This window comes from Lagenorhynchus albirostris, chromosome 4, assembly GCF_949774975.1.
Source record: "Lagenorhynchus albirostris chromosome 4, mLagAlb1.1, whole genome shotgun sequence".
NCBI lineage: Eukaryota > Metazoa > Chordata > Mammalia > Artiodactyla > Delphinidae > Lagenorhynchus > Lagenorhynchus albirostris.
Genome location: NC_083098.1, coordinates 18,190,322 through 18,212,525, shown reverse-complemented (window position 1 = coordinate 18,212,525; position 22,204 = coordinate 18,190,322). Strand labels below are relative to the sequence as shown.

At 36.1% G+C, this 22,204-nt stretch overlaps 2 protein-coding genes and 1 long non-coding RNA gene across 14 annotated transcripts in view; all 3 read left to right on the top strand.

The window, feature by feature from the left end:
• The window catches only part of DNAJB14 (DnaJ heat shock protein family (Hsp40) member B14), a 44,227-nt gene extending 31,432 nt beyond the window's left edge, over nt 1-12,795 (top strand). For 2 of the 4 annotated variants that reach the window (XM_060147627.1, XM_060147626.1), the window contains 5 exons: nt 4,149-4,334; nt 6,096-6,190; nt 7,008-7,117; nt 8,000-8,172; nt 10,965-12,795. In XM_060147627.1, coding sequence (XP_060003610.1) covers nt 4,149-4,334; nt 6,096-6,190; nt 7,008-7,117; nt 8,000-8,172; nt 10,965-11,089 — 689 coding nt within the window. In that variant the 3' untranslated portion in view covers nt 11,090-12,795. The remainder of the gene's footprint in view (nt 1-4,148; nt 4,335-6,095; nt 6,191-7,007; nt 7,118-7,999; nt 8,173-10,964) is intronic. The other 2 variants (XM_060147625.1, XM_060147624.1) reach the window with 2 other exon arrangements.
• Nucleotides 12,796-12,816: 21 nt separating this feature from the next.
• LOC132519664 (uncharacterized) lies at nt 12,817-16,214 on the top strand. Its single transcript, XR_009540230.1, has 2 exons — nt 12,817-13,214; nt 16,171-16,214. It is a non-coding gene; the product is annotated as an uncharacterized LOC132519664 (long non-coding RNA).
• A 4,917-nt stretch (nt 16,215-21,131) lies between these two features.
• The window catches only part of LAMTOR3 (late endosomal/lysosomal adaptor, MAPK and MTOR activator 3), a 125,120-nt gene continuing 124,047 nt past the window's right edge, over nt 21,132-22,204 (top strand). For 7 of the 9 annotated variants that reach the window (XM_060147622.1, XM_060147616.1, XM_060147614.1 and 4 more), the window contains exons 1-2: nt 21,133-21,240; nt 21,563-21,608. In XM_060147622.1, the coding sequence (XP_060003605.1) occupies nt 21,600-21,608 (9 nt within the window). In that variant the 5' untranslated portion in view covers nt 21,133-21,240; nt 21,563-21,599. Of the gene's footprint in view, nt 21,241-21,562; nt 21,609-22,204 lie in introns of all 9 variants that reach the window. The other 2 variants (XM_060147615.1, XM_060147619.1) reach the window with 2 other exon arrangements.

Sequence of the window (22,204 nt, the reverse complement as noted above, 5' to 3'; positions counted from 1 at the left end):
TAAAGAACTCCCCAAACCCCCAATTAAAAAAGCAGACAACCCAATTAGAAATTGGTTAAGAGACATGAAGAGACATTCCACAAAAGATTATATAGACATGGTAAATAAGCATGTGAAAAGGTTTTTTAATACATTCATTAGCCATTAGGGATAATGCAAAGTAAAACCAAAATGAGATATCACTACACACCTATCAGAATGGTTAAAGTAAAAATTAGTAAGAACACCAAATACTGGTATGGATGCAGAGTAACTGGATCACTTATACGTTGCTGATGGGATATGAAATGACACAGTCACTCTGTAAAACAGTTTAGCAGTTTCTCACAAAACTAAGTATTCAACTAATAGACAGCCCAGCAATTGCATTTCTGGGAATTTATCCCAGAAATAAAAATTTATGTTTACACGTACATGAATGTACATAGCATTTTGTTGTTGTTGTTGTTGTTTTTTGCGGTATGTGGGCCTCTCACTGTTGTGGCCTCTCCCGTTGTGGAGCATAGGCTCCGGACGTGCAGGCTCAGCGGCCATGGCTCACGGGCCCAGCCGCTCCGCGGCATGTGGGATTTTCCCGGACCGGGGCACGAACCCGTGTCCCCTGCATCGGCAGGCGGACTCTCAACCACTGCGCCACCAGGGAGGCCCGCAGTTTTTTTTTGTTTTTTGTTTTTTTTTATTTTTGGCTGCGTTGGGTCCTCGTTGTGTGTGCAGGCGTTCTCTAGTTGTGGCGAGCGGGGGCTACTCTTCATTATGGTGGCTTCTTTTGTTGCGGAGCATGGGCTCTAGGTGTGTGGGCTTCAGTAGTTGCAGCACATGGGCTCAATAGTTGTGGCTCACGGGCTCTAGAGCGCAGGCTCAGTAGCTGTGGCACACGGGCTTAGTTGCTCCACGGCATGTGGGATCTTCCCGGACCAGGGCTTGAACCCGAGTCCCCTGCATTGGCAGGCAGATTCTTAACCACTGCACCACCAGGGAAGTCCCTATGTAGCAGTTTTATTTGTAATAACCCAAAACTAGAAACAGCCCAGATGATGTTCACTGGGTTATTAGTGAAACAAACATTCATACCATGGAAAACAATAAAAAAGGAATGAATGGCTTACATAACAGCTTGGATCCATCTCTAAAGAATTATGCTGATTGAAAAAAACCAATCTGGGAGGTGTCATTCTATTTATATACTGTATTATTCCATTGATATAACATTCTTGAAATGCCAAGATTTTAGAAATAGAGAATAGAGTGGTTAGTTGTTGTGGGGATTTGAAGAGGGGATGGAGGGGAAGGAAGTGGGTGTGGTTTAAAAGGCAACCTGAGACGGTGATGGAAATGTTCTATATCCTGATTATATCAATGTCAGTATCCTATCTGTGATATTTTATATATAATTTTATAAGATATTATCATTGGGGAAATTAGGTAACAGGTAGAAGGGATCTCTTTGTAATATTTTTTACAACTTCATGTGAATCTAAAGTTAACCTCAAGATATAAAAAGTGTGATTAAGGAAAAATGAATAAAGCAGAAGGTATCTTTTAGTGAAGTAAATAACACTGAGATGGAAATACATTTTGTGAGGCTTTTGAATACCAAAATAAATTTTGGTTTTAATTTGTAAGATAATAAGGACCTGAAAAAAAAATCTTGATTATAGGTGTAGCACAAAGTAAGTGAATAGAAAATTAGTCACAGTAGATAGAATAAATTGTCTTACATATACAATTATGAATTATGACAATCTTTCACAAATATTTTCTAAAACATCATAATGTTTGGAAGTCATTTTTTTAAAAAGCAAAGCTTCAAAGATAGAATTGGGTTGCCAATATATTATTAATATAAAAAGTAATAGCATTGTGAACCTGAAATAGTCCTTTTAGTGCATAGAGGTTAAATCCTAAAACTGATATTATTACTGGAAGTACAACTTTGGCAGATATTGAAAGATATACTTCTTTTTTAGGTATGTGTTAATACCTTGATGGTGTTTGTAAGTACATTACTGGGATCTCTGATTATGCTCCTCCATTGGAGCAGCATTATAAATGATTGCTATATTTCTGAGTCACAGATCTATTTGCAAATCTGAAGAAGGTTTTGGACCATCTCCTGAGATAAATGGACGATCCACCTAATTTTTCATACCATAGAGTTCACAGACCACCTGAAAGCTATCTCTGAATCAGAAGAATCGGTCCAGAGTATCTGTATATGATTAATTTCAGTGTGATATGTAGTCATCCAAAAACAACCACCATACCATAGGGTTCACAGACCACCTGAAAGCTATCTCTCATTCAGAAGAAAGGGTCTAGAGTATCTGTATATGATTAATTTCAGTGTGCTATATAGTCCTCCAGAAACAGCTACCTAATGAGCATGTATTTGCTTGCACAGTGCCTATGGCAGCCACCACATGGGATCTCAAACGTATTTTTAAAATAATCCCATATGCAAGAGGTTTATGATCCAGTTTAAGAAGTAAGCTGTTCTTATAAAATGATTAATTATTAGATGTTTCAGAATGTGAATAGAGTAATTCTTGCATTTAGATTAAAGCATTACAGCTTTTGTAAATTACCTCGAGAAGACATTTTGGTAATTAATGTGCTCTTTTGGACATGGGAGTATGAGGTAGGCAATAGAATTCTTTATGAATATCATGAAAGTTAGCAAAGTGAGATAGGAGGACTAGAGATATGGATATATGGATTCATTCAAAACAAATTCAGTCTCTATGCTCTACCATGGGGATATTGCAGTGAAAACTTAGATACAGTCCCTACCCTCATGGAGTTGACAGTTTAAGAGAAATAAAATTGTTCAGGAATAAAATGAAGAATAGCTTACTCTGGGCTGGAGTGTGCAAAAAAAGGTTTATGGTGTAGGTTGCATAGAGTTTACTTACTATCCTAAAATAAATTTGATCTTGAACAAGTTTCCTAACCTTTTTGAACCTCAGGGGGCTCATCTGTAAAGTTGAGATACTAATGGATAAAGTAATAAGATATTGGGGTCAGAGCCTGGTAGTTGGTGGCTACTGCTATTATTATTGGTTTGAAGGGCAGTAATGAATGACTAGATTGGGATACTCAAGAAAAGAAGCAGGAAGTTAGGGGAGCACAATGGTAAGAAAGCAAGATGAGCATTCCTTTATGTTCAAGGCAGTAGGGAGACTTGCCTGGATAATATAAAAAATTGTATACAGCCACTGTGGAGAACAGTATGGAGGTTCCTTAAAAAGCTACAAATAGAACTACCATATGACCCAGCAATCCCACTCCTGGGCATATACCCTGAGAAAACCATAATTCAAAAAGAGACATGTACCAAAATGTTCATTGCAGCTCTATTTACAATAGCCCGGAGATGGAAACAACCTAAGTGCCCGTCATCGGATGAATGGATAAAGAAGATGTGGCACATATATACAATGGAATATTACTCAGCCATAAAAAGAAACGAAATTGAGCTATTTGTAATGAGGTGGATAGACCTAGAGTCTGTCATACAGAGTGAAGTAAGTCAGAAAGAGAGAGACAAATACCGTATGCTAACACATATATATGGAATTTAAGAAAAAAAAATGTCATGAAAAACCTAGGGGTAAAGCAGGAATAAAGACGCAGACCTCTTAGAGAACGGACTTGAGGTTATGGGGAGGGGGAAGGGTGAGCTGTGACAGGGCGAGAGAGAGTCATGGGCATATACACACTAACAAACGCAGTAAGGTAGATAGCTAGTGGGAAGCAGCCACATGGCACAGGGATATTGGCTCGGTGCTTTGTGACAGCCTGGAGGGGTGGGATGGGGAGGGTGGGAGGGAGGGAGACGCAACAGGGAAGACATATGGGAACATATGTTTATGTATGACTGATTCACTTTGTTATAAAGCAGAAACTAACACACCATTGTAAAGCAATTATACCCCAATAAAGATGTAAAAAAAAAAAATTGTATTGGGAGGTAATACGTGTAATTGTAAGCAATGTATAATACCTTTAAAGAAATTGTTACTGTCTTATTATTTTTTTGATTAACCTCAAGTCATTTTTTGTTGTTGTTTGACAAGTAGCCTTTATATGGGGCAGTCTTTTATAATATAAAAGCTTTGCTTATCAACTTTTGCTCATTACTTTTTCAGAGATTGGAAATGCTTATGCAGTTTTAAGCAATCCAGAAAAACGAAAGCAGTATGACCTCACAGGCAATGAAGAACAAGCATGTAATCAGCAAAACAATGGTAGATTTAATTTCCATAGAGGTTGTGAAGCTGATATAACTCCAGAAGACTTGTTTAATATATTCTTTGGTGGTGGATTTCCTTCAGGTATTTTAATGTTAGTTATAAATATTTGTACTTTATGAAGCTAGAGATCATCACCTCCAGTTAGGCTATTTAGAGATTTATGTACCTTCTCCCTGACATTTTCTTATAGTATTATGATCCTGTGATGGTTTTTCATAAAGATAGGAGAAAATTGTTAGACTTATTACCTTTATTGTAAGTCTGTCTTTTTCCTAGAACATACTTTATTTTTTAAAAGATGTTGTGTATTTTACATAGAGCTGAAGAAAGGATCTGTAAGTAGGAAATCCAGTGGCAATGCATTAGTTAAGTGCCAATACAATTGTAGGAAGTAACCTGTACCTTGAAAGACTATTTGACATTGGTTCTTTGAAGATCTTTATAGATTTCATTAATAATATTGTAGATTGTTAATATGGATGTATGTGGAGGTACTGTCCATTGAAATGTCTGAATCATAAGTTACATATAAAGTGAGTGGGTTTTAAAAAATTACATTAAGATAGAAATAATTTCTTGAACTACGCTATCAAAGTAAAATACTGTAGAAGTACTACTAAATGAATAGATTTTTAGTACCAGCATAAGTAGTACTGTGTTTTACTTACATTTACTGTAAGTTGCTTGTGTGGAAATTAATTTTCTTTAAGAGTAGCTTCTCTAAGGTGTTTAAAATTATAGCTCCAGTCTTGTTTACAGCAGTAACAAAAGGTGCTAAGTTAAACATCCCATTCAAAATTAGGATAGTCTTTATGAATGTAGCAATATAATTTGGCCTGGTAGTCCTGTCTGGATATTATTGAGAAAGATTGTGATCATTGATAAGGCATTTTGTAAAGCATCCTTGAAAGAAAGAGGATGTGTAAATACAAATTAATGACTGAAAATATAACCTGCATTTTGACATACTAGGATACATAATTACCTCTCACAAAAAAATTATTCAGACTAATAATTTTGACTAAAAATATGCTGGGAACAATTAGAAATCTTTCAGACAATAGTGAATTTTTCTGATAGTTGATTTGCAGTTCTTTTGCTTGTTATAACATAGTTTACTTTATCAGTGATAGCCATTTCTGGTTGGTCACCTTTTTTTTTTTTTTGCGGTACACGGGCCTCTCACTGTTGTGGCCTCTCCCGCTGCAGAGCACAGGCTCCGGACGCGCAGGCTCAGCGGCCATGACTCACGGGCCCAGCCGCTCCGCGGCACGTGGGATCCTCCCGGACCGGGGCACGAACCCGTGTCCCCTGCATCGGCAGGCGGACTCTCAACCACTGCGCCACCAGGGAAGCCCCTGGTCACCTTTTTTGAAAACAACTTGAATATCCATCAACAAGAAAATGTTTGAAAATTGTGGTCCACCTGTACCATAGTATATTATACAGCTGTTTTTTAAAAAATGAATTAGAGCACGAGCTTTTGATTTCTAGAAGTACTTGTGATTCATTGATAAATGCAGAAAGCAGAGTTTCAGATTAATGATCCAAGGTTTGTAAAATCAACCAACCACAGCAAAAGTCCTCTCTGTATGCAGTATTAGGAAGGACCTCTCATTCAAGTTTTCATCAAGAAAGAGCTTCTCCTTAGTTTAAGGGAAGCAAAGAAGAATCATTCCTGGTTTTGTCCACCCTTCACTCACAAGAGGAGAGGGCAATAAGCATTCATTACTCAAACATGCATTGTTTTAGTAATTAAAAATAAATAAAAATATAAAGGAAAATATGATTTTTCTGATGATAATTGTTCTCCCTAATTTAACCTTGCTTTTAATTTTCTAGGTAGTGTACATTCATTTTCAAATGGACGAGCTGGCTATAGCAGTCAACATCAGCATCAACATAGTGGACATGAAAGAGAAGAAGAAAGAGGAGATGTATGTTTATGATATGATTAGAAATCAGAAAATGGCAAATTTCAGCTCAGGAAAAGCATAGAGTTGTCTGAAAATAGGGCAAGTTGTTTTAAAAGGAAGTGATGAGTTTTCTTTTACCAGAGGTGTTCAATAGAGACTAGAGAATCCTTAGGGATATTGGGGGAGCAGGGGTAGAAGTCAAGGTGAGGGGTGGTTGGGCAATATGACACCTTCACATTTGGTATTCTATGATTCTAATGAAGGTAAACTTGCAGTGTGCATGTTCTGAACGTAAATTCTTATTGTTGGTTCTAAATAATTTAGAATTAATACTGAAAAAATTAAATAAGAAGTAACTTGCCTTATTCTAATGCAGTTATACCTAATTGCATATAGCTGTTAAATTACGTGAGGGAGAAAGGTAAATGGAAAGGGCACTGGACCAGAAATTAAAAGGTCTGGTCCCCAGCTGTGCCACTCTCATCAGTGTCCATGTTCCACCCTCAAATCCATGATAAAAATAGTTTTGCAACCTGCTGCGTATTGATAGAGTCTCTGTACGAAGAAAAAGAGGGAGACAGAGAACTTCCTCATCTGTAAAATGAGATCAGGTTATACCAATGTTTTCCAAATCATGATCAGGATCTCTAGGTGAAGCACCTAAAAAGTTGTATTTTTAAGAATCACCCCAGGACGTTGGTATGATCAGGCAGATTTGGAAGCACTGAACCGATTATCTCAAATGTCCTTTCTTCCTCTAAAAATGTTTGACAATTGTTGGATTATTGACAACTAAAGTTATATTACAATTTGTTATTCTTTGATGATTTTTTTGTAGGGAGGTTTTTCTGTGTTTATCCAGCTGATGCCCATTATTGTATTGATCCTCGTGTCATTATTAAGCCAATTGATGGTCTCTAATCCTCCTTATTCCTTATATCCCAGATCGTAAGTAGCTCAGTGAAGTTTTACAAAAAAAGAACTCTTGTTTCTTACCTAACTAACTTTAAAGGGCCTTGTGCTCTTTTAAACTTTTAAGTGCCAAATATTCTATTACTACATGTGTACCTGATTTTAAAATGTCTAGTTTTAAAGGTAGTTTACTTATGCAATAAGTTTGTATTATGTTAGTTTACATTTCTGTTCTATTGTGGATAAAGACAGAAGTGTTACTTTGTTGAACAGATAAAACACAGAAGTGTTACATCTGTCGAACTTGATGGCAATTTAATGTAATAGGTAATGTGTTGACATCAGAGACAAAAAGCTTTAGAAGACAAAATGACTTTAAAGACAAAAGTAGAGTTGTGATTGATCTCACATAGGATTTGTGTCGTTAAAGAGGATATGACTTCACTCTTCTGTTTATAAAATATTGATTAAATAAAAGCAAATATTACTTTTTTGTTATGTGAGGTATTTTTCCACAATATACTTTATATATAAGCGATCAGGACATATAGCAAATTTAATGCAGCATACCTTCCAAAAAACTTTAGTGTAATACAATGAATATAATGGAAACTTTGTAAAATCATATTGCTAGTGATTATATAGTATTAAAAACAGATTGGTCTAAAAATAAGAAGTGATTTATTTTTTCCAAATAAGTTTTTTATTAACTAAAAATTGAGAGAACTTATAGGAACATAATGTATTAAAATATGATTACTTTTTTATGACATAAATGGTGGTTTTAGGTAATTTGAGATATTAAATATTTGATTACCAATATTGACTTTTTAATAATTTTTATTAGCTTGATTTGTAGAAGCAGATCAGAATGTACAATTTTAATTAAAAAATAATGATCAAGCATTTCTTTTACAGTGGATCAGGGCAAACGATTAAAATGCAGACAGAAAACTTGGGTGTCGTTTATTATGTCAACAAAGACTTTAAAAATGAATATAAAGGAATGTTATTACAAAAGGTAGAAAAGAGTGTGGAAGAAGATTATGTGACTAATATTCGAAATAATTGCTGGAAAGAAAGACAACAAAGTAAGTTTATCAAATATTTAACATTTAAAAACTTATTCAGAGTCTTTGGAATTGATTACTGTAGATTTCCCTACTCAAGGAATGTTCTAGAATTGCCTGGCACATACTCGGAGCCCAGTACTTAAATGAGACAATATGTTTAAATGTACATGTGGTCTTATAACAATATTTGGCACATGGCAAGAACTTAATAAATGGTATTTATGTTATTGTTCTTAATAAATATTTGATGGAATAAGTAGATAATATCAAATTTCATTGTATTTAAGATGTTGTCAGTTGTAACATGCAACATTATTTTATGTACCACTAAGAAAGAAAAAAATCCTGGTATAAACTATGTCATCAGTTTTAATATGTATCCTGTTTCAGAATTAAATTTGAAACTCTTCATCAATTTAGCTTCAACAGGTAAAATTAATGTACAATGAGTTTTGTTGACATTCCACTTTCCTTTAGTTATTTTGTAGGTAGAGAAGTTCTTGTGAACACTTAATTTGTTTAGCCTCTTCCAGCCTCAGCTTCCTTAATTTAAGCAGTTATATCTATAAAAAGATTGACTATTGACCATAAGAATCTGCTGAGATGCTCCCTGTGAACTGTTATTATAGTTTTTTGTTTTTCTTACTGTTCCAGATAATAATATAGACATTGGAATTAAACAGGCTAAAGTTGAATCCTAGGTCTGAAATTTTTAGCTGAGTGATTAAGGCCGAATATTCTAACCTCTATGAGTTTATTCCCTCGTGTATAAAATGGATGATGATGATGATGAGTGGGTACAGGAAGTAACTATAATTTATATAATGCCTATTTTTTCAGTCATTGTCCCAAGCCCTTTATATATATTAACTCATTTAAGCTCCACCATGACACTGTGAGGCGATTATACCCACTCTACATATGAGGAAACTGAGGCATAGAGAGATTAATTAGTAACTTGCCCAAGGTCATTGAGGTGATCTGTGATTCAAAACCAATTTGCTTTCATAATCTAGGCACTGTGCTTCACAGTCTTCTCTCTAATACCTAACTTTATGGGCTTGTTGTGAAAATTAAATCAGGCAATAGTTGAAGTGTTTCACATGTAGTAAACACTCAGAAAATGGGAGCAATTATCATCTCTTATCCACTAGAGAAAGTTTGATAAAACATAACCATTGTATACTTCTAAGAGAGTTCTTATCTCTGGCATTGGTTTCTTCATCTATATACTGATAGTTAGAGGAGAAACCTCCTTGGTTTCTAAGTCTCTGAGTCTGTGAATCAGTATGTTCTCAAAGTGGAGAAGGTTACATAAGACCAGTGGTTTTTCAGCTGGGAATGATTTGCCCCTGCCTCCCAGGGGACATTTGGTAATGTCTGGAAACTGTGAGCGTCAACACGGGGTTGGGGTGGAAGGGATTGCTACTGGCATCTGATGGGTTAAGGCCAGGGATGCTGCCTAACATTCTAGGATGCACAGGACAACCTCCACACCAAGAATTATCTAGCCCCAAATGCCAGTATTGTTGAGGTTGGGCAACCGTGCATTAGCCAAAGGTCTTAAGGGAAGTATTTCCCAAATTTTACTTATTTAATTTTATTTCACCTAATTTTTTGATCTGTAGCACCTTGCACAATTGTTGGTACAACATAGGCAGAGTAAATTTTTGATGGATATATGAACAGTTGGATGAATGATTAATGAATTCATATGAATGAATGTATGAAAGACCTGCTTATTTTGTGCTAAAAGAATGATGAGCACATTAGATGTCTCATTTTCAAATACAAGTCCTAGTCCCCAGCCAAATACGGGTGATTTGGGGGTTATGCATACTTACATTCTATTACCTTAAATAAAAATTGGGAATTGACTGCATAAACAGAAAGAAAGAAGGAAAGATATTCATGTTTATGAATGAGTGTAATGTTATGTTTAAAGTGCCGGCTCTGGGACTGCCTTGCAAGATCCTGTCTTCACCAACGCATTACCTAGTTACTTAACCTCTCTAAATCTTAGTTATCTTGTCATTAAAATATGGACCATAACAGATAATATATGGTAACACTTAGCGTAATGTCTTGTACCCATAAGTACATAAGTATTCTATATTATTATTTTTTATTATTATTTTTTTTTACTCCATCCCTAGCGTAAGCCAAGTAGTTTTTCTGGCATAATTTAGTTTAATCTTTTAACAATCCGACAAGATCAATATGAATAGTTTCACAAAATGTGAAGAATTGGTCAGTCAAGGTGAGGGGTTTTAGAGTGTTTATTGTGGTACTCAACTTGTGTATGTTTAAAATTTTCAATATACAGTTCAACAAATTCAGTGGAGCGGGGCTTACTCTTTGTTGCAGTGTGCGGGCTTCTTGTTGCGGAGCACCACCGGCTCCAGGCGTGCTGGCTTCAGTAGTTGCAGCACTTGGGCTTAGTAGTTGCGGCACGTGGGCCCTAGAGCACGAGGGCTTCAGTAGTTGTGGCACACGGGCTCTGTAGTTGTGGCGCACAGGCTTAGTTGCTCTGCAGCACATGGGATCTTCCCGGACCAGGGCTCGAACTTGTGAACCCTGCATTGGCAGGCGGATTCTTAACCACTGCACCACGAGGGAAGTCCCTCTGTGTTTGTTTCACATGGTAGGATTCCAAATGGCTTTTAGGTCTAGTACTTGGATTTCTTTAAAACAAACAAACAGTTAATAGAAATATATTGAAGGACTTATATGAAAACATCTTTGAGTTTAAACAACTAGTTGATCTAAATTACTATTTACTTAGAAAATTTTCTGGTTGTTGTTAACAGAAACAGATATGCAGTATGCAGCAAAAGTATACCATGATGAACGACTCCGAAGGAAGGCAGATGCCTTGAGCATGGACAACTGTAAAGAATTGGAGCGGCTGACCAGTATTTATAAAGGAGGATGAACTGGAATTTTATTTATACCTTTTAGAGTACTCTCTATTTTTTCTGTAAGTAAGTTTAGTTTCATCATGAGAGCTAAAGAAAAAGATTTGATGTTGAAAACTAAACTGAATAGTTGGTCCCTGAAATCTTGGACTGTTTATGACCTACTGGCTCCTTTAAATAGTAAGAAACTGAAAACTAAAATTAATATTTTAGTTATGCTTCTGCAATTATTTTCACTTTAAAAGCTTATATGATTCCTAACTAAAAATGTCTTGAGAAAGGATTATCACACCTGTAGCCATTTCTGGTTTTAGATTCTCAATTTTTTTCCCTTGTCATGTAAATATTTATGGAATGATCATTTTCTGTATATTCAGGTTATTGCCTTTTTATTTAAATTCTTTTGGTGTTTAGCTCCATGAGACACTTTAGTTTAAAGTGATGGAATAAATGTTTTATGACGAAATTACATTTTCCTTGTCAGATGTCCAGTGTGTGGAGGTTGCAATGAAACTTTATCAAAAAGAAAAGAAAAAACAAAAGTTGTTTAACTTTGTGTAAAATCTTGTAGCATTATCAGCGTAGAGGGAATCGATATTTTTAATATTGCCATTATATTCTAAATTATATATTGAGATAAATGAACTGGTGTAAAGTATCAGTTTGCTATTTATTTAGTTTTATGAATTGCTAAGCCATGCATAGAAATGAAATGCTATACTGATAGATTTTAAAGAAAATATGAGGAAATGGCTATATAAACATTAACCAAAAAGGGTTTTCAACAGTAAATTGCAGTTATGTCATTTGCAATTCCAGTAACTAAAAGGCCCCCAAATGCTCATATATATACATCTTTGAAGGCTGCTAAAATTTATGAAGAAAAGGGCCTACCTGTTTTACCCCCCATGGAAATTTGCAGTTTCTTCTTAGTGATCAGGATCCTTAGTAAACAGGATCCGAAACTAAATGAGTTCTTAATATTGTCTAAGTAATAGGAAAAATTACTACTGAAATGAAGCTTTGTGCCTTTTAACCTGATTGCCAACTCGTAAACATATAGGTAGATTAACATGAGACTTACTTGATCAGAGCATGATCTGTTTGGCCATATACAGCAGTGAGCAGAAACATAGCAGTAGGTAGAATAGTGATTTATAGCAAGTTATCCTTACAAAAATTTGAGCTAAAATCTATTCACCATTGAGTAATTCAATTAATCCTATAGGAATAAGCTCCTTATAATTAAATCCATAATATAAATTGGAAAAATCAGCTGGAAATTGAAGTTTTTGGTGCCTGTATGTTGGATGTGAAACTATTTGATTTCTAGTCTTTGTTTTTTTTCTTTCTTCTATGTTTAACAGTTGTATTTTAATGATTTTGCTTTCATACTCATTTAACAGAACATGAGCACATCTTTGGTTAGGTTTTTTTGTGTGTGAGAGAATGCTAGTTAGAGTGCAGTGTTCTTTTATTTAAAGATTTTTTTCTGAATGTAATTTATATACCATCTGTTGAATAGAACTTCTGAAATGACCATTTTTTTTTAAATGTTCTCTTGTATCCCCTTTTCCAGGTAAATCAATAGAAATGCTTGATTGAATTAGTTGTTTAACTAAACAGCATACTATCCTAGGAAAACTGGACAGCTTAACCAACTTTCTTTAGAAATGCAACCTTAAAAAGAAAAAATATCGTGCTTAAAAGAAAATACAATTTAAAATATTTTCTTCAGCCTATAGAATTAGTTTCTTAAAAACAAGGTCATAGCATTCTAATTAACTTTGAAAGTTTATATGCATCAGAAAACTTATACAAATATAAATGAAAAAATTTCATCCATTCTTTTTCCAGTTTTAATGGGATATTTACACTATTGTGATTGATGCTTATGTGAATTGAACTCTTGTTGACTGATTCTTTTTCCCTTAATCCTGACTTTAAGGGGATAGGTGAAGTTATCAAGTTAAGTGAAGTTATATATTGTGAAGTCATACATGGCTTTTGGACAGTACTATATTTCAGTTGCATTACATTTCATTTCATAAAATGCATTTGATAAAATTTTCAAACAACTGTGGGAAATGACTGATCGAGTGCCTGACAATTTAAGCCACATGTAAAGTATGCAAGTAAAAAGTAAGTCCTTAATGTCACCTATATCATGGTGTAAAGGCCCGTCTAAGTGTCTTAGAATTTTGGGTTAATTCTACAAAGTAAAAAGACTTCTACTATCTTTTTGTTTTTAATCAAAGTGTATGATTTACAGTGTCAGCTATCTTGAGATGTAAGATTTTCACATTTGCTGCTCTTCTAACAAAAATTCCATTTTGCCATCTTATTTTTAGCTACCTGAGCTTTCCAATTTAATTTGATAACTTGTCCTCTTCATTTTAATCATTGCCTAAAAACCCTCAATCTTTGAGTATTGATTTACTAGCTTTTCTAACAGGTATTTTAGAAGTTTGGCAGCAGTTATATTTATTAGTGCTTTACATTTTTATCCCTTTTTAAACACATACACAAACATCATTGTCTTTGCGAGGATTTGGGGGAAAGTAAATAGTACCTTTTCTCCTCCTCTTTTAATTCCTTTGTTTCCAAATAGGTGCTAGTCATTTGTAAGTTTTGGAATTTATTGTGATCAAATCTGAGAATTTAATTCTCAACGAGAAATAATAAGTGAAAACAATATGTTTTGGGAACACATTGCATTTGAATGCTTAAATAAGTATTTGTTTCATAATCATTACATTCTTATATATGATAATTACAAAGATTTGGTAGAGAAGAGTAAGCCCTTAAGGTATATATATGCCAGTGCATTAAACCACTTTGCTTTTATGTCAGCTCAGGTGTTATTAGGAACAGGAAGATAGAATTCCAGCCCTTTGCTTTAATTGCACTTTCATGCTTAAGTGTTCTTCCTGTTAAATCTTTAGTTATACTAGTATGTAAAATTGTTACTGAGAGAAATGGTTAACCTCTTGATTTCCCTTTGTTGATTTGTAATATTTTTAAATGCAGCTGTTATTTAACAGATGTGACATGTTAGTATTACTTAATAATGCATTCTAACGTATTTCATTTAAAAAATATCCCACCTGTGTTAAGGCAGTGAAATATTTCTAGATGTTGGCCTGAGGACCAAATGAGCCATCTTTTTAGTTAAGTAAGAATTATGTCAAAAGACCAAATGATTCAAAAGGAGAATTTGTGCACTTATTTAGCTTTCCCATATGAAGCTTGTGTTCAGTATTACTCTTACTATTATCTGTCTTCATACTGAGTGAACCAACTGAAAAGGCATTCATAATCTTTTTTCTTTTTCTTTTTTTTTTTTATGTGGTACGCGGGCCTCCCACTGTTGTGGCCTCTCCCGTTGCGGAGCACAGGCTCCGGACGCGCAGGCTCAGCGGCCATGGCTCACGGGCCCAGCCGCTCCGCGGCATGTGGGATCCTCCCGGACCGGGGCATGAACCCATGTCCCCTGCATCGTCAGGCGGACTCTTAACCACTGCACCACCAGGGAAGCCCCATAATCTTTTTTCTCAACTGAACAGAAAATCTTCTGAAAATGAACAATAAATCTTAATTTTAATCTGTACTAGATAGCTGAAAAACCTTGTCTCTTGGCCATATTGGACTACTGCCCAAAGTCCATAAAATTCTCCATAAAGCCATGAAAAAGAAAAGAGAGTAGTCTCACAATAACTTCAGAGTTTTTTTAATTCTAATTTTTAAGTTCAAAGAAGAAGTGGGTAGAATGATGATCTTCAATAATTCTTGCACATTCCTTTAATAATCTGGCAGGCAATACAGTCCTCGAATTCAGGCTTCCTCTTTGTTTTATTACTATTAAATAGACAGTTTCGTATAAATGGAAACATTTTCCCTCAAAACACTAGTTCAAAACATATTCCTTATATTAAGGATTATGTAACCACATTTTTTGTAACTTCCTGTATGTAACTTTCCTGTTGATATGTGATTCCTTTTCATTTATTTAATTTTATTATCTGCTGGTTTTGGGGCCAATAGATTTGTGAATATTCTGTGGATGTGTCCATGTATACGTGTGTGTGTGTGTGTGTGTGTGTGTGTATATATATATATATACACACACGTATATATATATATTTTTTCCAGCTAATACCTCAAATATGTGATTGTTTAATATATACCACATTATATTTGCACAGAGCAGGGCTTCCATTAGCAGTGGATTTTCTTATTTCTAACTTTGAAAATCAGTCCACAGAATTTCATTGGTGTGGATTCTTTCTGTTGATCTTTCCCATATTTTAACAGAGATTCCTATTATAAGGCCCATACTTCAAATATAATTGTATCTTTCTATAGCAATCTGGAAGTATACAGGGGTAAGAAGTGTTTCTTGGAATGTTTTAGTAAGTTACCATAAAAAATTGGAATTAGTCGTTGCCAAGCTGTCTGGTAACTGCATAACAGATGACATCTGGCATGAATGTGAATGTCTCATTCACTTCAGTCCATGAGTTGGGACATTCTAATCTGATATTCTACTTTGCCATTTAAAAGCACCACTAAAATAATAGAGATTTTTCAATGACATCGGAGTATTTTAAGCATCAATTTAAAAATGAACTGCTTTGGACTGTATATGGATGGATGACTATATCAATGAGAAGAAAGAAACTCACACATAAATAATATTTTTATAATTTATTTGTATTAAGAAATGCTTCTTACCTTTTTTGTTTAATTTTTGGGTTGCTACATAAGACTTTCTTTCCATATGAAGTTTAGATCATATTTTTTAAAAGCTGCAGGTAATTTTCAAGGTGTGATGGAATTTTATTGGAAGCCTTGTGTAAGTTAAATGAAGTGAAATTGGTAAAGGAGATCTTACTTTATTTGTCTATAGTGCATTCAAGATTATACAATTAGATTTCAAAATGAAATGTCAATGAAATGTCTGATTTGTAAAATATTTAATGTTATATCAGACTTATATAAAATAAAATTTTCTGTGTGAGAACTCTGTTAAAGAAAATGCATTTGATTTTTAATGAGTGTTCTGCTGAATGATTTATGATGAATTTTTGTCTTTCAGTCTCTGCAGTTTATCTCAATATATGAATAAAAAGAAGGTCTGTTCTCACTGTAAAGGATTTGTTTTTATCATGTTTTATATTCTTAATATGGCCTTTCCTTCATTCATTCAACCATTAAACAAATGTATGAATGTTTGCTATAACCCAGGCAGTAATATGGAAATTAATCACTGAACAAGGCAAAAATCCTTATGAAGTTTACATCTAGCAAGGGAAATAAATGTCAAGTAAATAACTACTTATAATTATGATGAATGCTACAAAGAAAATTACAAGGTACAACAAAAGCATATATCTGGAAGGCTTAACCTACTCTGGGAGGATTAAAAGATGAGATAAGTAGGAGTGAGGTGAATGCTAGATAAATATTTCAGGCAGAGTGTGCTAAGTTGATAAAGTCATAGAAACTTTACAGAAGAGAAAACAAACTTGTATGATTATGACATAGGAAGCCAGGCTAAGTTAGAGAATTAAAATAAGATAAGGGCCAGATCCCATGAGGCTATATATAAACCATGATGATTTATGTTCAAAGAAAAACTTTGAGATTTTTAATGAAGGAGTTAACATGATGAGACTTGAGTTTTTAAAATAACATTTTAGTTGTTGTGCAAAGAAGACTGGAGGGCAAAAGTGAATGTAGGAAATGATAGGAAGTATTGTCAAAGGAGAGATGATCATGGCTTGGACCAGAGTAGGAATATAGTGATTGATTTTGAGATACAGTCAGGATGTAGAATCAAGAGAATTATTTGATTGATTGGATTTGGGATAAATGGAGGCAGCAATTAAAAACTTTCCAAAAATTTGTCTATGAAAAGAAGTAGAGAAAAGGGGTGGTAGCTGGAAGATGTGGTTTCTAAGAAGGCTTTTGTTTTTTCAATTATTATTTATTACATGAAACCTTACTACTTATTACATGGGAGACCTTACTAATTCTTTTTATTCTGGTGGAAAGGGGCAAGTAGAAAGTGAAAGAATAGAGAAAAAGAAGGATAATAGCATTAAGTACCTGATATTCCAGAGGATGTTGGAGCCACTGCAAAGATGGAATAATTACTTTAGGTAAGAGACACCACCAGCATTCTTTCAGAAAGGAATATATGGGTTATGGCTTGTATTTTCTTAATAACATAAGCAGTTTATGGAAAATTAGGGGGTGGAGAGGATGATAAGCAGACATTTCAAAAAGAATGAAGACAATTTGAAGGAATCATTTTCACTGAGTCATCTGACTAGTGAAAAGTAGGATTTCTTTGGATCCCACAGTGGTGACAGAATTTACAATCTGTTAAATTTTGTGTATTTTTTCCAACTTAGTCCAGCAGCCTTGGCATAGACATGTAGAATACAACTCATTTAACTCTTCCAAATTTGAGGTTCTGGTAGGCAGGAAAGATGGTAGGGGCATTTAAGATGTTGACAAGTGAGTGGTTTCACTGACTATTCGATGTAAGCCAGAGATCGAGGGAATTAGTGATTCCTGAGGTGACCGCCTAAGTCTAGAGAAAGTTATTGTATAGACCTTATAATTGACTAGAGAAAGTTATTGTATAGACCTTATAATTGTATTTTTAGTGGGCCAAATCCCAAACCAGAGCCAAAATCAAAATTTGTAAGACATTTTCCAACTTGGCCAGTGTAAGTGATAAAATTTTCATTTTTGTATGTTGGAGAATCAGCAAGACTGTCCTCCCCATACGAGTTTGAATACCAATAGAATTTTCACACAGACAGCAGAGCCAGCCTAAATCCAGATGATTGATTGTTGATTTTTTGATAGGAAACCAGAATCTAAAAACAAAAACAAAAAAATTGAGAGCTCTGCTGTATACAACAGCTAAGAGAAATTTAAGCTAAAGAGAAGCAGAAACAAAGGCTCTGATATAATAAACTCAGAACTTTAACATGTGTATGTTTGTTGACTATATAATGTACTAGTATGCTGTGTACATAGTAGAACAAAATAGCGAATTTGTATAATGAGATAAAAATTTTGTGTGCATATGCATGTATGTGTATACTATCTGTTTCCTTCTGAACCTCAGAGATCATCTGTTAAATCCCACTTTGGAGAACTGGCACACGGTGCTGATAATCTTTTAGGTCAGTAAATATTTCCCTTAGTCCTGTACCAACAGCAGTGTTATTGATGGGTAAATGCAAACAGATCAATCTGAGTACATAAGGAACTCTCCTATTGACATGCCATAATTTGGAAACCACCACACTTGGAAATTAAAAATCTTACTAGATTTTTCAATTTGTAGACATCGTGGTATTTGGAGATCTTGGAAAGCTGTGCTCTCCCTTTTTGCCACTCAAGAGGAAGAAAAAAATCAGCAATATTTTCCAGATCAACTACCATATAATAATGTCATTAAAATGGATAATTATGTTAAAATGAAAAGTAGTGCTTCCAGAAATTATAAGTTCTTGCTAGAGTTCATATTTTTATTTGCCTCCAAACTTGGGGGCAGATGGTGGGGAGGTACGGGGGAAATAAGGCGTTTTAGTTTTAGTCAGGGCCAGGACTAATGGTTTCTTGTAATCACTTTCATTGTACAAATGTTGAAATGAGTACCTACAGAATGCAAGAAACAGAGGCATTGTAGGAAACTGGAAAAAATCTAAACCGTGACCCTTCTTTCTAGACCTTATGGTCTCACTGGGTAAACAAACTAAAACTATGACACATAATTATGCACAAATAAATATCAACCATTCTTGGTAGTATATAGGAGCATTCAAGAGAATGCGATGGATGAGAAGGTGTTATAAGGAAACAAGATTTAAATAACTAAGGCAGAAAATGAAGGGGTTTAGAACATGCCACCCTGAAATATGCCACTTTAGCATATTGATTATTTTGATCTGAAGGCACTAGGAAACAGCAAATGCAGGAAGGGCTCTCTGACCTCCTACTTTCTACTTAAAGGCCTGTCATAAAACTTCCCATGAGAAAGGTGCCCTCCCTCTACCAGGAAGAGAACGTTCTTATCACCAGAGATGGAACTGACACTGAAATGGACCTGTGCAAACAAACCTACTAAAATAACCCTTATCTTCCATTAGTTTATCCCATACGTGTAATAGTCACTGTTGTACAATCTACTGCCCCTAGCCCAAGCCCCCTTGTCTGTCTCACCCCCACAATTTGTTCTTTGTGTAAAAAGGTATATAAACTTTGGGCCTAACGGCTTTGGGTCTTCATTTTCCTTCTGAAGACTCCCATGTACATGTAAAAATATTCAATGGATTTGTATGATTTTCCTCCTGTTAATCTGTCTGTTAATTTCATTGTTAGGCCCAGCCACAAAATCAAAGAAGGTAAAAGGAAGATTTGCCTCTTCTACGAGAGAAATGAGCATTTCAGATTCGGGAACCTCCATAACTAGCATGGGAAAATAAGAGTCATTTGGATGGAAGGGTGAGGTAATCAGTTCGGCTGGGAGTATAGGATTCACAATAGAGTGCATTTAGAAGTAAAATAAAATGACATGTTAGTGCCAGATTAAAGACTACATCAACTATTGTCTGCAGTGGTATATCACTAAAGATTTTTTGATCAGCAATAATGTACGTTATTTTAGAAAGGTTTAACTGGCCATTGTTAAGTGGCTATTGATACAGTCTTGCAGAATGGAATAATGGTTTGAAGAACTGAAAAAACCTAGATGTAAAAAAGCATTGTTAAGGAAGAAAAGAACATGAGGAAGGAAAGAGAGCAAACATGATACCTGATGGAATCTTGGAACCAACATGGACATAGATCAGGAAACAGGTTTACTGGCGTTTTTAGAGCCTTTGAGTTAGAACTGACAGACATATGTGTACAAATATTCAACATCCAACAAGCAGCTGAAAATGTGAACGTAGAACTCAGATGAAAAGTGCAGATTTAGGACTCACATTCTCAGGACACTGTGGAAAGGGAAAAACAGCAGAGGAATGAAAGACAAGCTTTAAAGACAAGCCTTCATTTAAGAGGAGGCTAGAGTGGGTGAGGAGCTAAAATAAGTGCAGTGTCCTAGAAGTTAAGAAATGAAAGGAAGGAAAAGGAAGTGATCTTCAATGACGTCAGTTGCTATGGAACTGTCAAGTTCACTTGTAATGACAAGGAGGTCATTTGTAACAGCTGGGAGCTTTGTAGTTTACCATTTCATCCTCCTAAGGATAACTAGGAAATAAGTATCTTTTCACCACGTCTTGGACTATGGTTCCTTTTGCACTTCTACTTTTTGGGATTGGAGTTGACAATCAGTCGAATACAAGTTCCCATAGACCTCATTTTCCTACCACCTACTGTAGGTTTTCCTTAAATGTGCACACAAGCAATGCACCAAACAAAAAGTAATGTAGGCAGTCCTTAAAGGTATAGCCTTCTAAGTCAAGAGCCAATGAAAGAAAGTTGTTCAATGTCTGCATATGTAGAGGCTTGAGGTACACACATAACTCATCTCCACAAAGTTCATGGATCCTCGATTCAATCTAGACAGGGCCTTGGGTCACAGTACGTCGGTAGCACCCATGGGAAAGCCAAAAGAGACTAGTAAATTGGGGTCAGAAACCTATGGACCTGGGACTTCTAATCACGGGCAATCTGGTGTTTGCTGTTCAGCGTGTAACACCACCCCTTCAAATTTCTCCATCTACAAGAAGAGGTTTTAAGATAATGGGCCCTAAAAAAACTAATGAGATTTTTCCACCCTCTCCAAACAAAAACGTCTTCTTGCTTGCGTTTTCCGGGGGTCTTCACGGCTCAGCGATCTCTTAGGAATCTTGATCCGACAGCCGAGGTCGCGACGTCCGGGTCTCTGTGCAGGCGCAGGAAGCAGCCCCCGGGTTGGGGGGCAGGGATCGGGCTGGGCGCGTCGCGCGGCTGCGCGCTCCCTTTTGCCGAAGCACCTCCCCGGAAATCCGGCGTCCCCGGGGTCGGAGGTCTGGGAAGTGCTTCCTGGAGCACGGAGGCGGTTACAAATCACGTGACAGCGGCTTTTAGAGGAACCTGTGTCAGTAGCTGTCGTCTGAAGTGACAGCTCAGGGAACCGGGCAGCCCAGAAACCCAGGTAACTGGAGCCAGTTTGCCCGGTGTTAGGCTTGGGCCCGCAGGTGGCGCGGGCGGTGAGACGGAAGAGAGGACGCCCCTTTCGCCTCCCCTTTAGGCCTGAGTTTTGGGTGTGAGAGGGTGAAGTGGGCTGAGGTCAGGCATCTCGGTTACCCGTCTGGGTATGTGGAAACTCCGAGTGAGTGCCTTCAGCCTCCCTGTCACGAGCCCTGGAGTCGCGGATCCTTGTCTGACCCTGAGGAAAGCTGACCCCGCGTATTGGGTTGGAGGTGGGGAGGGCGAGGAAATGGTGAGAGGAGAGTCATCAGGAGTTTCTTTTTCAGGCGTGGAGACTGATCCTGCGAGAGGAAGGGGTTCATCATGGCGGATGTGAGTTTACACAAGAGGAAGGAGAGAGTGGGCGGGGAGAGGCAGCGCTTCCCAAGTACAAATTTGTTTCGTTTTAGCGCTTCCCTCCACTTCATTATTTTCTCTAGGATCCGAAGTGAGAGATTAATTTGAGTAGTTTGCGGGGTCCCGAGTTTCTGCCTGGCATGGGCTTGGAGGACTCTAAGGTGCCTGAGGTTGAGAAGATTTTTTTTTCCCACGCCCCAGTTCTGCGGGCATGAGAGAAGCTCTGCATGTCTACCATTTCGATTTCTAAATGATGGTTTGTTGCTCTGAATCTTTTTCCAGTAAGTGTTACGTCTCTCTGAGCTTATTGTAGCAATTGCAGATGATTTATAACCAACACCTCTTTAGCACAGCAATACAAGCAAAATTCTAAATTTAGAGAACTTCACTCCTAGAAACAGCAGGTAATTAATACTGTTAACGTCTGTGTTTGTTTATAGTTTACATACTGTTATTTTGCTGACATACATGCTAAACATTCTTTGGAACCTTGAACATACACTCATTTAATTCTTACAGTAACTTTTATGAGGTAGGCACTATTATTATTATCCCTGTGTTATAGATGAAGG